At 34.1% G+C, this 13092-nt stretch overlaps 2 protein-coding genes across 4 annotated transcripts; one reads left to right on the forward strand and one right to left on the reverse strand.

Annotated features, from left to right (window-relative positions):
• Positions 1-2516: 2516 nt before the first annotated feature.
• LOC123702178 (putative nuclease HARBI1) lies at positions 2517-9311 on the reverse strand. Of its 3 annotated transcripts, XR_006752821.1 has the most exons (9): positions 8608-9311; positions 8363-8520; positions 6762-6910; positions 6433-6580; positions 6088-6238; positions 5571-5700; positions 5447-5484; positions 5402-5409; positions 2517-3665 (listed from the first exon to the last, which is right to left on the reverse strand). XR_006752821.1 is itself a non-coding variant. In XM_045649856.1 (7 exons), the coding sequence occupies exons 1-6, from the start codon at positions 8860-8862 to the stop codon at positions 5584-5586; spliced, it is 978 nt and encodes a 325-aa protein (XP_045505812.1). In that variant the 5' UTR covers positions 8863-9311; the 3' UTR covers positions 5435-5484; positions 5571-5583. The 3 variants fall into 3 exon arrangements, 2 of the variants coding, with proteins under 2 accessions (XP_045505812.1, XP_045505813.1); XM_045649856.1 differs by lacking the exons at positions 2517-3665; positions 5402-5409 and having other exon boundaries at positions 5435-5484; XM_045649857.1 differs by lacking the exons at positions 2517-3665; positions 5402-5409; positions 8363-8520; positions 8608-9311 and adding an exon at positions 8115-8141 and having other exon boundaries at positions 5435-5484; positions 6762-6906.
• On the forward strand, positions 3158-5718 carry LOC123702179. Its single transcript, XM_045649858.1, has 9 exons — positions 3158-3346; positions 3424-3493; positions 3577-3689; positions 3911-3987; positions 4338-4406; positions 4493-4671; positions 4759-4952; positions 5268-5334; positions 5602-5718. The coding sequence occupies exons 1-8, from the start codon at positions 3158-3160 to the stop codon at positions 5310-5312; spliced, it is 936 nt and encodes a 311-aa protein (XP_045505814.1). The 3' UTR covers positions 5313-5334; positions 5602-5718.
• Positions 9312-13092: the final 3781 nt, after the last annotated feature.

A 13092-nucleotide genomic window follows, 5' to 3' on the forward strand; every position in this document is an offset into this window, starting at 1 on the left:
AAATTGTGTGATGAATTATTGAATAAAGGTTTTCACGCGACTGGAACAATTATGAGAAACCGATTGCCCAAAAACTGTATGATGGAAGAAGATAAGATTTTTATGAAAAAGCAACGTGGTTATTGCGAAATAAAAACACGAGCAGATGGCAAGATGGCAGTGACACGTTGGATGGACAATAAGCCCGTCGTGATGTTGTCAACGCGATTATCTAATACACATGCAGATGAGTGTGAAAGATGGTCGAAGAAAAACAAAGTGTATGAACGTGTAAGACGCCCCGAAGTTATCAAAGAATATAACGAAAATATGGGGGGTGTAGATTTAGTTGATAGAATGCTAGCTGTATGCCCTTCACGTAACAGAACAAAAAAGTGGACAATACGAGTAATATCTCATATGATAGACTTGGCTGTTGCTAACTCATACCTTCAGTTCAAACAGAGAGAGAAGAAAAAAGGCGTTAAAAACGTTATAGGCATTCGTGAATTTAAGATGGAACTTGGTGAAAAGTTGATTGCTGATAACTTAGATTCTACAGATACAGATGACCCTGCTGATGAGTTCGAAGAACTTTTACCAAAGCACAAGAAACGTAAGACTACTATAGTTCCTTTACCAACCAAAGCTATTCGTCAAAAAAAAGCTAATCACATGCCACAACACAGCTCAAAGCAAAATAGATGCAGAAATGAGGGTTGTTATAAAAAAACTACAGTTACCTGCAAAAAATGTGCTGTGTATTTATGTTTCACGGCTCAGAGAAATTGTTTTGAAGCTTTTCATAATCCATAATTATTATATAGCTACGCAAATGGCGTCAATTTTGATTGTATGCTAGATAGGATTCTATAACTGTTGATGACTGATTTATTGAGACTGATTTTATGTACAATTATCAATAAGTAATGTTATAAAAATATTATCTGTTCAAAATAAATAACGAAAAAGTTAAGTTTAAAGTTTAATAATATGTTTTTTCAATAAAAAATTGAGTACTTTATAGGCTTATCTTATTTCATTACACAATAATATACTCACATTGGCTGTAATTGTCTTGTATGCAGAACATAAAATAGTCCTGAAAATATAAGTAGCCTGCATCTGTCCTAGTGGCAGGACATAAGGAAAAACTCTTTGTTACAGGAATAGATTTTTTTCAGTAATTTTTCAGTTAAAAAGTAACCCCTAAACAGCTTAAATCCTGAATATGAATTGAATCTGACATAAAAAGTGGTCCCTGTAGTGAGGAGGTTAAAGGACGACTAGAAGCTGGAGAGTTTGCTGGTTTTTGGTTACTGGAGGATAAAGGCTATGCTGTGAAACCATATCTACTTACACCTTTACGAAATCCTATTACAGAAGCAGAACAGCTCTATAATGAAAGCCATATAAGAACAAGAAATGTTGTTGAACGAGCATTTGGCTGCTGGAAAAAAAGGTTTCCTGCATTATCCTGGAAACTATGGACAAACCCAGCGAGGGCTCAATGTGCTATAGTGGCAATGGCTGTGCTCCACAACATGTATAAAAAAATTCAGAGTTAAGATGCCATTGGTAGTGGAACAAAATAACTTGGAAGACTCAACAGACTCATCTTCATCTGATGAAGAAGAATTGTATACATATAGGAGAAATGATAATCATAATAGGGATAATTAATAACTATTTCGGGAGATTACAATAACCTGAATTAAAATATTATGCCCTTCAATTATGTGTATAATAGTATAAGGGTTCATACGCACTATGCGGGTAGCCGTCCGGCTGACCGCAGGATGCGGTTGCGAATGCGGCCAGCCGGACGGCTACCCGCAATGCGGCTACCCGCATAGTGCGGTTGAAGAACCGTTGCGATTTGCGGTCATGTCGATCCATTTTCAAAGATGGAAATGGAAGAAGTTGCAGCTATTTACTACATTTACACACGTTACGAAGAAAAGCAAAGAAAGAAGTACTGGGTGCATCCTTATTTGCAAACACGAGATGAGAGCAAGCATTTTGCAACCACGTGCACACACTCACTCAATGGCGGGCAGCCGCAGACTGAACCGCACAGTGCGTATAGCAACCGTCCGGCTGGCCGTCACTCGGGCCGCAGCTCTCCGAGCAACCGGAGCGGTCTGCGGGTAGCCGCATCGCAGTGCGCATAGAAATGAATATTACGTACATAATTGTGCTTGCGGTCAGCCGGACGGCTACCCGCAACGCGGCTACCCGCATAGTGCGTATGAACCCTAAGGCAGCAATAAAATAAATGATAATGTAGTATAAAAAAATATTGTTTTATTTTTCAGAAATAGATACTTACATAACAACTTATTGTTTATTTTCCTTGAGAGCATTAATTTCTAACTGAAGCTTCAGTATTTCAAGTTCATGCGTTTCTTTGGTGTGCCTCATAAGCTGCTCATGAAGCTCCTTTTGTTGACTTATGGTTTGTCTAATTCGCTCCAACTCCAGGTCATGGAGACCTTCCAAAACAGCAAGCTTTTTAAGTCTTAAGGCTTTTTTAATTTCATTTTCTGATCCACCTTTTGCCTTTTTCTTGACAAGACCTGAAATTGAGAATAAACCATAACATTATTGTGGGTATTTAAAGTCTAGCATACATCTGCACTTATATATCATATATTTATTTGCATAAAGAGGAAAGGTTTTTATTGAGTAGGCTCCGAAACAACTGGGCCCCAAGTCTGCTATTTTTTATAAATTCGTCATTCCAACACGATCCCATTGTCATTTTGATAAAAGTTTGTAATCTGCTAAATTCATAATGGTCGATCAGTGGTCGGTCAGTGGTCTCGTAATGGAATCGTGGCAGAATGACATTGTCGTATTGCCATTATTATAAAACCCGGTAGTAGAAATGATTTTCGAAAAACTACTACTAAATTTTAACATTTACTCATGCCAGATTTCATTTTTAAACATTTTTACATATTATTTAATAATGTTATAAGCAATCTGAAGTAGTAAGAAGTTCGTAAATAGCAAAAACATTAAAATGTGTAACGCGGATAAAAGTGAAACTCAATAATGTTTTATCTGTTTAGCTGTCAAAGTCAAATGTGACATTACTACTTGTTTACAATTCTAGCGGCCGGTGTTTAGCTATTTATTTTCATTGTGTTTTATTTATTTATAATATTGAAAAATGGTGCTAATAGAGCAAATTTCGGCTCTAATTGATTTTTTGGAAAACCACCAAGACCTGGCGCTTGGCTACTGCAGCCGCACCAATGAAGGGCGAAGTTTAAGCAAAAGATATTGGATGGAATGCGCCCAAATTTTAAATTCCATATCGGTGGACTGCCCCAATAAAACTCCCGCAGAATGGCGCACAGTAAGTACCTATATACAGTATTATTTAATAATAGGTATGCAAAATGTATCATTAATATAATTTTTGCACTTTTTTAGTTCTACAATGAATACAAAAGCAAAACCTTAAAGAAAATTAAATCACAGAAGAGTGAAATAAGTGCAACAGGTAAGCAATTCTTTTCTTCTGGCAGCCTTGCTGAATTATAGTGGAAAGCATATAGTAATAATATTGTATAATTTGCATTTAAGGTGGTGGTCCTGCAAAAAAAATATCATTAACCCCACTCCAAGAGCGCTTATACTCAATATTAGGGCGAGATGTAGGAGAGCCACTTCCAGGTGTCCGACACAACCCACTCACTGTAAGCATTTGGACATTGGTTTTATCTTTTATCATCCATAACTGTTGTATTGCACATTATGAAGTACTTCTAACTTGTGAACAAAACTAATATGTCACAGTCTGTTGTTTAATATGTGCTTTTTTATTTGCATGCTTAGGTATCTATATTATTTATTTGTTCACCATCACATTTTGTGGACTTGCTTACTGTTTTAACAACTGCTTTTTTTTGTTAAATAGCCTTCTATCACGCTTCCTGTGGTGCCTGCTAGTCCTACTACTAGTACTAATTTTCAATTTGAGAACAATTCTTTCTCGTAAGTAGTACTACCTTGGTAACTACTTTCTTAACTATTTTGATTTTTATTTATTTATAGCCTTATATCAGAATGCAAAGTGTATGACATGTTATAATGTTAACAGTTTATCTCATACTACGGTAACTGATTCTGTGTGCCTGCAGGCAAAGGCCTCCCCCATTCTTCTTTATAGTGTGGTAGTCTAGTCCAGGTTTTCGTCTTACCAGCCATTTCAATAATTTCATCAGCCCATCTTTTAAATTGCCTACCCTTATTTCTTTTGAAGCCTCTAGGGTACCATAATGTTATAATTTTGCTTACATTGATAATCGCTAACTATTTTGATTACATTGTTTTTATTATTACAGAATATTAGACAATTACGAAGTGCCTGTGACAATTGTCACAGATGAGCTTGGGGAAAATGTAGAAATAAGGTATACTTACTACAACTTTTTGCAAATGGGTCTAAATAAATAGGATAACATGTAGACTAATGTCATTGTAATTGTTTATTTTTCAGCATGGAACAGGAAAATTTGGGTGAGCCATCTACCACCGACCAGCCTTTGGGTCAGCCATCTACCACCGACCAGCCTTTGGGTCAGCCATCTACCACCGACCAGCCTTTGGGTCAGCCATCTACCACCGACCGGCCTCCAAAGCGACGCCATCGCCCTGCACGGCATTATGCAGCGGAAGGTTCTTGCAATTATTTGTTTTGACCATTATTGCCGCGCTAGGGCAAAGTGTGTTGCCTGATGTAACAAAATAAATATTTTTTTATAGATAGAGATAGAGACCATACAGCTCTCGAAGCTGCTCAATCAAGGCTGGAGGCTATTGAAGCCAGGAACGCCGAGGCTACTTTAAAACAGGCTCAGGCAACCAACAACTTAGCTGCAGCCATTGAACGACTGAGCTCCACCACAGAAAAGATGGTGGACCTTATAGGCCAACTTGTGACATCTGTGCCAAAAAAGGTAATTACTGTTGATTTATAGCTAATTCATCTTTATGGTTTCACCCAAAATCTGAACTTCTACTCATCATGTGTGCTACAAACATACCCACAAAAGTATTAAGGAGCATTGAAAACAATACAATAAAAATTATAATAATTAATATAAACCCCTCCAGCTAAGCTTAAAAGCTTGTGTAATGTGTGTAGGCTCACTTCAGTAGTAGCATTGGTCAGAATTTGACATCTTGATTGTAACTCTGATACTAAACACTAGGATACACATGCTGTAAACGAAGTTGCATCTTTTGTATTAAAGTTAAATTTGTTTTCACAGAAACTCCGCAAAATCCTGATATCATCAGATTCTGAATCTGACTAAAGCAGAATGAAGTATGCAAGAGGTAATTTTGGCAGATTATTAAAAGATAAATGAAATCTATTTTAGGAGGAGTCTATGTCCAGCAGTGGATTCCAAATAGCTATATATTAAATGAAACAGTGTTTACAAAAAGAGAATTTATTTTAAATCTGTTTTGTGCAATACTGTGGATCTGTAACAAAGAGTTAAATCATTTTAATAATAATTAGAGCTTTTTCGTACTGTACTAGAATATTGAGGTGGGTTTACATTACATACCTGCTAATTTAATTTATGCATTTCTCCACAGTCTGTCAACAAGAGCCTGCTGCAGTGCCCGACCTTCAAGAAGATCCCGGTTCACCCTTCGATGGTCTTGATAATTAGGTGCTGCATAATTATTTTCCTCCTAAATTAAAAGACTGATTAGTGATTATCATGTTATTCTTTTTATTATAATAATATAAGGTGAAATTTGTGTTTATTAAAATATTGAAGATGTTTATATTTTGTATGAAGACTGATTATTGATTTCTTATTATTATTACAACTTGATATTGTAACTTGGATTTTATAATTTAAATGACAAAATGTCTTTTTGGTTTTAATATAGTATATATCTATAGATAAGTATCAGATTTTTCAATTGGTTTGAAAGTCTAGTTTAATATTATAAAATAAATATTTAGTTTATGAGAAATAAAAAGTATTTTAAATGTTGATTTTTTAACATAGTAGTTTTATTTAAAATTTCAACTTCATTATATTTCAAAATAGTGGAATAGAGATCACATACCTGTTGCAAGCGGAGTGCTTCTGCATAAACTTCATCAGGTGGCAACGGTGCTCTTGCCATGTTTGCAATATTGTGCAATATGCAACATGCATTCACAATCTTGCCTGCAGTTGTTGGGCTATAATGTAAAGTACGTGCTACAAGCAAACACCTGCAAAAAAATCAATTTACCTTTATACAGCCCCATTTAACTAAATGTCTTAATAGATTTACTTTTATATGCTTACTGTTCTTGACATTTACAAGAACTATTAAATCGACATTTCTAAAAGAAGAAATTCATACAATATAAAAATAGTCACTCTTTTTGAGCCTATAAAACAAATGCCTAGAAATGCTCTTTACCTGAAACGTGCTTTTAATACACCTATGCAACGCTCCACTGTATTACGTGCAGTCACATGTTTCACATAATAATGGTGTTGTGGTGTCCCATCTATAGTATTAAGGATTGGAGTCATCATTGTTTTCCTTAGTGGATACCCACTGTCACCTGAAAATTATAATCATTTTTCCAACAAACACTAACACATGAACATGATAAAGGTCATAGGATAATATTCATCAAAAAAATATTGTAATACAAACATAACAATCACGCCTTGTTTCCCCAAAGGGTTAGGTAGAGGTGTACCTATAGTACACCCACAAAAAGAATTGTAATAAATATGTACCTAATAAAAATACTTGTTCATTAGTATTTTCTGTAATTTCCTTTAAGTGGTGACTGAGTGGATGATTCTGCCATACAGTGGAATCATGTGCAGAGCCTGGGCTGCTTGCGTCCACACATAAAATATTTAAATCAGCATCGCAAATCTGTAAATGAATTAAATATTACATATAATTACTTATTATTATATTACATATTATAATTGAGGAGGTGAAGAACAAAACCTCACTTTTCCATTTATAACAAAAATGTTTTTTTTTAGTGGATGTGCAAAATGATGTTAAATTGAATAAAGCAAATAAGTAAAACCTTATCAAAAACACCTCTTTTCTTATATAAATTTTCATTTGAAATAGAGAGTTTCGAACAAAACCACACTTTATACTTTAAAAAAATCAGTCTCCCTTGATTATTTTCAAAAGCTCACTTTATTGGAGTAAAATTCAATGTTATCACTGAGACTTCATCAAAACCACATAAAAACGTTGAGTTTAGAATAAAGGTGTTAAACTTCTAATGCATGGTCTTTTTGCTAAATAGTTTATGGTAGTTTTATTAGTCTTAAGTGTGGCAAAAACTTACTTTCAGTTAACTTACTTTTCAAGTTGTCAAAGTTTTTCGGATTAGAACTTTTTGTAGTCGGTGGTTTATCTAAGTGATAAAGTGCGGTTTTTACTGTTATTTTTTATTGAAATGGATGAAGACGGGACTGCTGAAGTTGTAACCATCAATAATAATTGTGGCACAAAAACAAGGCCACGGCGAGGACGTACACGAATTACAATATCAGCTTCCAAGTGAGTGACATTTTACATCAATTTGAACGGGAATTTTATTTATAAACCTAAATAATATTCTATAATACCTATTTTTCCCTGTTACAGGTAAGTGGATTCTGATCCACTTGCACTTAATTTGCAGAGAAAGTGAAAAGTGTTTTCAAATGCAATAAGTTAAGCCTTCCTATAGTACTCAAGAACAGAAAGCTTTTTTTCAAAACCACACCTTTTTTTTTGGTAAATATCATAACCTCGCTTTTCCAGAAGTCTTTATCAAAACCACACTTTTCCAAAAATGTTTAATCAAAACCTCACATTTCCAAATTTAATTTCAAAATCTTAGCTAAGATTCTCATCATTTTTATCAGTAATTTGGTACATCAGATTGACTGAAACACTACTTTAGATGACACAACTAAAACAAAATGCAGATGTTGTAGTCAGTTAGTTATTTACATTTTACTGTTTTCTCCAAAATCAGAAAAAGTGGAAAAGTGAGGTTTTGTTCTTCACCTCCTCAATTAGTAAAAGTTTGGGCAGTAGGTAGAAATTTCTACTTTCTACCCAATACTTACAATCATAACATTAAGAGAATGGAAGCCCTTTCTATTATAATATCGCTCCTCATGTATGTGTGGTCTTAATATTGCTACATGTGTGCCGTCAATACAACCCAGGACGCCAGGAAATTTAAATTTCTGATAGAACCTGAAAACTTTTTAACTAAGTAATTCTGATAAGGTACAACAGGCAATACAAACAAAACATCAGGGTATATTTAATTTCTCACTTGGCCTTTATAATATTCCTTTCATCACATTGTGTAGGCCATTTAATATATTTGTGGTATATTTTATTGAGTGCCTTTGTCACTTCATTAATTGATCTTGACACAGTAATTTGTGCAACATTATGGAGGGCACTCTGTCCAATCAAAGTTTGATAGGACCCTGATGCATAAAATGCAAGTGCTATTAGAATCTGCAATAAAAAATATAACAAATCAACTATTTCGTGTTTATAGCTACAGAACAATAAATCAATGAAAATCAAATTCAGATTACTAACCTTCATTTCTGCCGATATGCTATCGTTTCGACGCGGTCTGGCCATAAGGGGAATGAGTTCTTCAATTAACCCCCTTACTGAGTCCTTTCCAAGGCGAAACGTTTTTACAAATTCCGCCTCGGAAATATCAATAAAGGGGTTTGTACTAATTCTCGTCAAGCGACGGGCTCGACGACGTCTTTTGCATTCCGCCCGTCTTCTTTCTCTAGCATCCACTGCGGCTAGCTCGAGAATATTTGCTCGTAGTGAATACATTTCTCCACTCAATATTTCACAAAGTACAATACAAACACGATAGATAACAAACTCTTTTCGACAACCGAGCTATTATAAGCAATGACTGCACAATGACGATCCAATGGTAGGTCAATGATCAAAGGAACTGTCAAAATTTTAGCAGATTACCCCATACGTCAGTCATTCATTTGTCATTATGTACGAGATTACCATTCTAAGCCATTTCTTTCAATGGAATGTCAGTGGTTGACCATTGGAAAGTCATAATGACACCATTATAATAGTAGATTACCAAACTTGTCAAAATCAACAATTTTGAAATCAATGATAGACCATTCTGACACTATTGTAATAGCAGACTTGAGGCCCTGGACTGATTTACTAAATTCTTGGCTTATTGCAAAAAAGGCTATGTTTCTACCATGAGCAAGGCTAGGGTGGATATATAGATCTAACGTTTTTATAGTTTGTAGATAACATTTTATTATAGTTATTTTATTTTTATTTTATTTTATTTATAAAAAGGTACCTTACAGCTTATAATACAAGAAATAGTAAATTAATAATTAAGTACGCCAATAACAAGGTACACCATTATCAGTTCAACGTAAGTGACAAAAACAAAGAAATTATAGAAACAGTGTTTAAAGTACTTAAAATTATACAAATTGGAATTGGTTTTTATAATTAAAAAGCAAATTTCAACCCTAAACAAGTATGTGTATGTACGTGTATGTGTGTGTGTGTGTGTGTGTGTGTGTGGGTGTGAGTGGGTGAATGAGAGTGTCTATGAGGGAGTATATTGATATTAGTAGATATAGTGTAACTAGGTATGCAAATTATTTGTTATATTCTAAATTAATCAAATCAAGGATCGCAGTTTTAAATTTAGCGCGAGATGAGTGGAAAATGTCAACAGATGAGAATTTATCATTGTAAACGTTGGGAAGTCTTAGAAACGGTGTGTTTTTAAGATAATTTGTTGACGTTATATATTATATACATTTTATATAGGAGAAAAGAATATAATATACTGTGATAGGTCCGAACCCAGCATGCCTAAATTGAAAACATTTTTACAAACAAAGACTTGGGAAACAGCTAGTTAAAGACAATATATTATAAAATACATACGTTTCAGTGACTCTGCCATAGGTTTCCGTAAGGAGGAATGAGGTGTACTGCTGTCAAAAATGTGGGCAGACTCGGCTTCCTCAGCATTTGTTATGTTTTCATGAATAATAATTTTTTTTTCCATCGCTGAATTCTGTAACAAAATAGTATATTTATCTCTGCAGTGGTCGATAACTATCTTATATGGTTTTCATTACAAGATACCTTACCTGCAAGTTTTCTGTGGGTGCAATGTTCTCACAATCACTAATGTTGATAATGAGTTTTGTCTTCTGCAACAAATAAATAATAAAATCCTAGTAGTATACTTATAATTGTGTAAATTAATGCAATTATATTATTATAAAATACTATACAATTAATAATAAATACATAACAAGAATTAAACATAACATAAACACTAATATACCTAATACTAATTTACACAAAAGAAAATAAATTAACACTAACTTATGCCTACTCCAAAAATAAAAACAGTAAAAGAAAAGGATAAGAAAAGAAGAAAGGGTAAAAGAGAGAAAAGCTATTCAAATAGCCCGCCCCGAAGAGCACCTGGTTCAAAGGTACACATCACACTATCAATAAAAAAAATATGTTAGAGATAAATACATTTGTGCACATAATAATTATTTATATTTTTTTATTTGGTACCTTCTGCGATGGAAAAATATCATCATAGTCGGGTATATTCCTTTTAACATTTGCTTCTTGTTTTGGAGTCTGTAACAAAAACACATTATTGAAACGGTACTCTTCCAATGGAGTAACACATTTCCCCTTGGTATTGGAGCAACAATATCATCAGAAAGAAACTTGATTTATTACTCAATGATAAGTCTGTCATAAATTACTTACAGAATGCGATTTAGGGGTCATAACGTCATCATCATAAACAGCCTCATTGCCGTCTATGGAGCCTGACATGACTGATCGCAGCCAGTCTGTAGCTTCTTCTGACTCTGGAGGAAGAGTGGGCAGTCGTCCTCCTCCTGTTTGTATCATTTCCTGGCGCTCCTTACAGGCCTCCTGTATAATTTTTTTTAATGAAATTACAAAATGGTAAGAATATGTGCACATACAATAAGATAAGATGTAGGTATATTATAACACAATATAATTAACACTGCACCCTTTTTGCACATCTTTTCATATTTTCAAATTTATATTTTAATTGTTTAAGAGTTCTAGGCGTTTCGCCTAATGCATTGAATTCTTTTTCAATACACGACCACGCATGGTCTTTTTGTTTGGCGCTGCTTCGTATTTGTCAATAAGCAATTGGAGCCTGTTAACTTCTTCTCTGCTAAAATTAATACTGCGTTCCCTGAAAAACAACAATGAATATAAATGGAGAAGTGAAAAGTAACAGCTCGTGTTATTTTATCGAAAATTAACAAAAGGCATTTAATCTTGGTGGAACGCGATTTTTAACATAGTGAAAAGTTTACTTACTTCAAACGAAAGTCGATCATAGTAGTTTTTACTTCACTACGGTCCATTTTGCAAGAAATAAATTGTAAAAATAAAACAACTTTCTTGATTACAAACAAAGCACTCAAGCCGCCAATCGAAAACGTCACTGCAATGCAACGTCACTGTCAGTCAAGCTGTCGGTGACAGGCAAACTTCAGGTGTTGCCATTGAAAATAATATTACCCTTACATTTTTAAGGGAAAATATCGCACCTTAAAAGTAAAACCGTTACTAAACGAAAATTTTCATTAATTGAGGTATCAATGCCATCTATCTGAAATAAATGTAAACTACAAGATAAACTTTGTGTTTCTGCAAAATTTTGTTGTTACCAGAGATAAACATGTTGTTACTTGTGAGCACTTTGTGAAGTGAGAAAAGTTTTGTTTGTTTCTAAGTATCATCATTTTAAAGTGTTAATTATATAAGTTTTAAAGCTGTAATTGTCAGAACTTAGAATGTCTAGTTCTGAGAATGATCAAGAGGTGCAAAATACACCCCCAAAGAAAAAGAAGTACAGTGTCAGCTATAAACCGGATTGGGAAAAAGATGATCTGTTTGAGGGATGGTTATCAAAAAGTAATAAAGGTAAGGGTCAAAGGGGACTTAAATAATAATAAAAGCCTTACTTAGTTACTCAATGATAAAAACTTATTGAATACAAAAAACCCATTTCATTCGTTATTCAGGAAACCTCCTGGATTTGTATGCATACACATGTAAATAGTTCGTGCGTGTAGTGCAGTAATCAATTTGTAATTTTGACATTTTGTTTTGTAGTTCCACAACACCACACAAAAGTACTGACGTGTTGAACTAATTTGAACTCTAAATTCACAGTTCAAATGATTATTTTTGGACTATGCAGACTACATTTTTTTTCTGCGTTCTATTTTGCAAAGTTATTGACTTTGATCCAAGAAAGTCATTGAGGCTTTATGGTCTATGATATTTTTGTTTTTTTAGTACTGTTTGCACAGTTGGTTTTTAAGACTCATCATCTATAAGGCGGCCTATAAAAGTTGCCAGTTTAAAAAAGTATTCTTAAAGTACGGCAGTATTTTCGTCTTGAGAAATTAACGCATTTTTGTTGCAATATTTAGGCTACATTAAAAAATATTCTTTTCAGGTCCAGATTTTGCTTATTGTAAAGTGTGCTCTTGCGATATAAATATAACGAGAGGGGGTAAAAATGATATTAAAAGACACAAAGAGACAAAAAAACATGAAAGCAATAAGCTGAAAATTCGAGGTCAACAGAGTCTAGACCAGATGTTTACAAAAAAATCTACATCGTTAGAAAAACTAGTCAAACAGTCAGAAATTAGAATCGCCGCATTCATAGTTGAACATAATATTCCGATCAATGTCATGGAACATTTCCCAGATTTAATAAGAGCAGTATGCCCAGATTCTGAAGTCGCAAAAAGGATTACCTGTGGACGTACTAAAACAACAAAAATTATTACGGAGGTGTTGGGAAGAAGTGACGTTGACACCATGGTTGAAGCCATGCAGACAAATAAATTTTCGTTAACAGCTGATGAAAGTACTGATAAAAGTACAAAAAAGCATTTAGCAGTAATTGTGAGGATCGCTCGAAATAATCTGAAGGTAAATATTATGTTTATAATGTAAAGT

The sequence above is a fragment of the Colias croceus genome, chromosome 23, assembly GCF_905220415.1.
Source record: "Colias croceus chromosome 23, ilColCroc2.1".
NCBI classification, from domain to species: Eukaryota; Metazoa; Arthropoda; class Insecta; order Lepidoptera; family Pieridae; genus Colias; species Colias croceus.

Coding starts and splice junctions, on each gene's coding strand:
- LOC123702178 (XM_045649856.1), bottom strand. CDS start 8,862: ATGTATTCACTACGAGCAAATATTCTCGAGCTAGCCGCAGTGGATGCT. Junction 8,521..8,607: donor GCATATCGGCAGAAATGAAG/GTTAGTAATCTG, acceptor TTTTTATTGCAG/ATTCTAATAGCACTTGCATT. Junction 6,911..8,362: donor AAATATATTAAATGGCCTAC/ACAATGTGATGA, acceptor TTTAATTCATTT/ACAGATTTGCGATGCTGATT.
- LOC123702179 (XM_045649858.1), top strand. CDS start 3,158: ATGGTGCTAATAGAGCAAATTTCGGCTCTAATTGATTTTTTGGAAAAC. Junction 3,494..3,576: donor GAGTGAAATAAGTGCAACAG/GTAAGCAATTCT, acceptor TTTGCATTTAAG/GTGGTGGTCCTGCAAAAAAA. Junction 4,953..5,267: donor TGACATCTGTGCCAAAAAAG/GTAATTACTGTT, acceptor TTGTTTTCACAG/AAACTCCGCAAAATCCTGAT.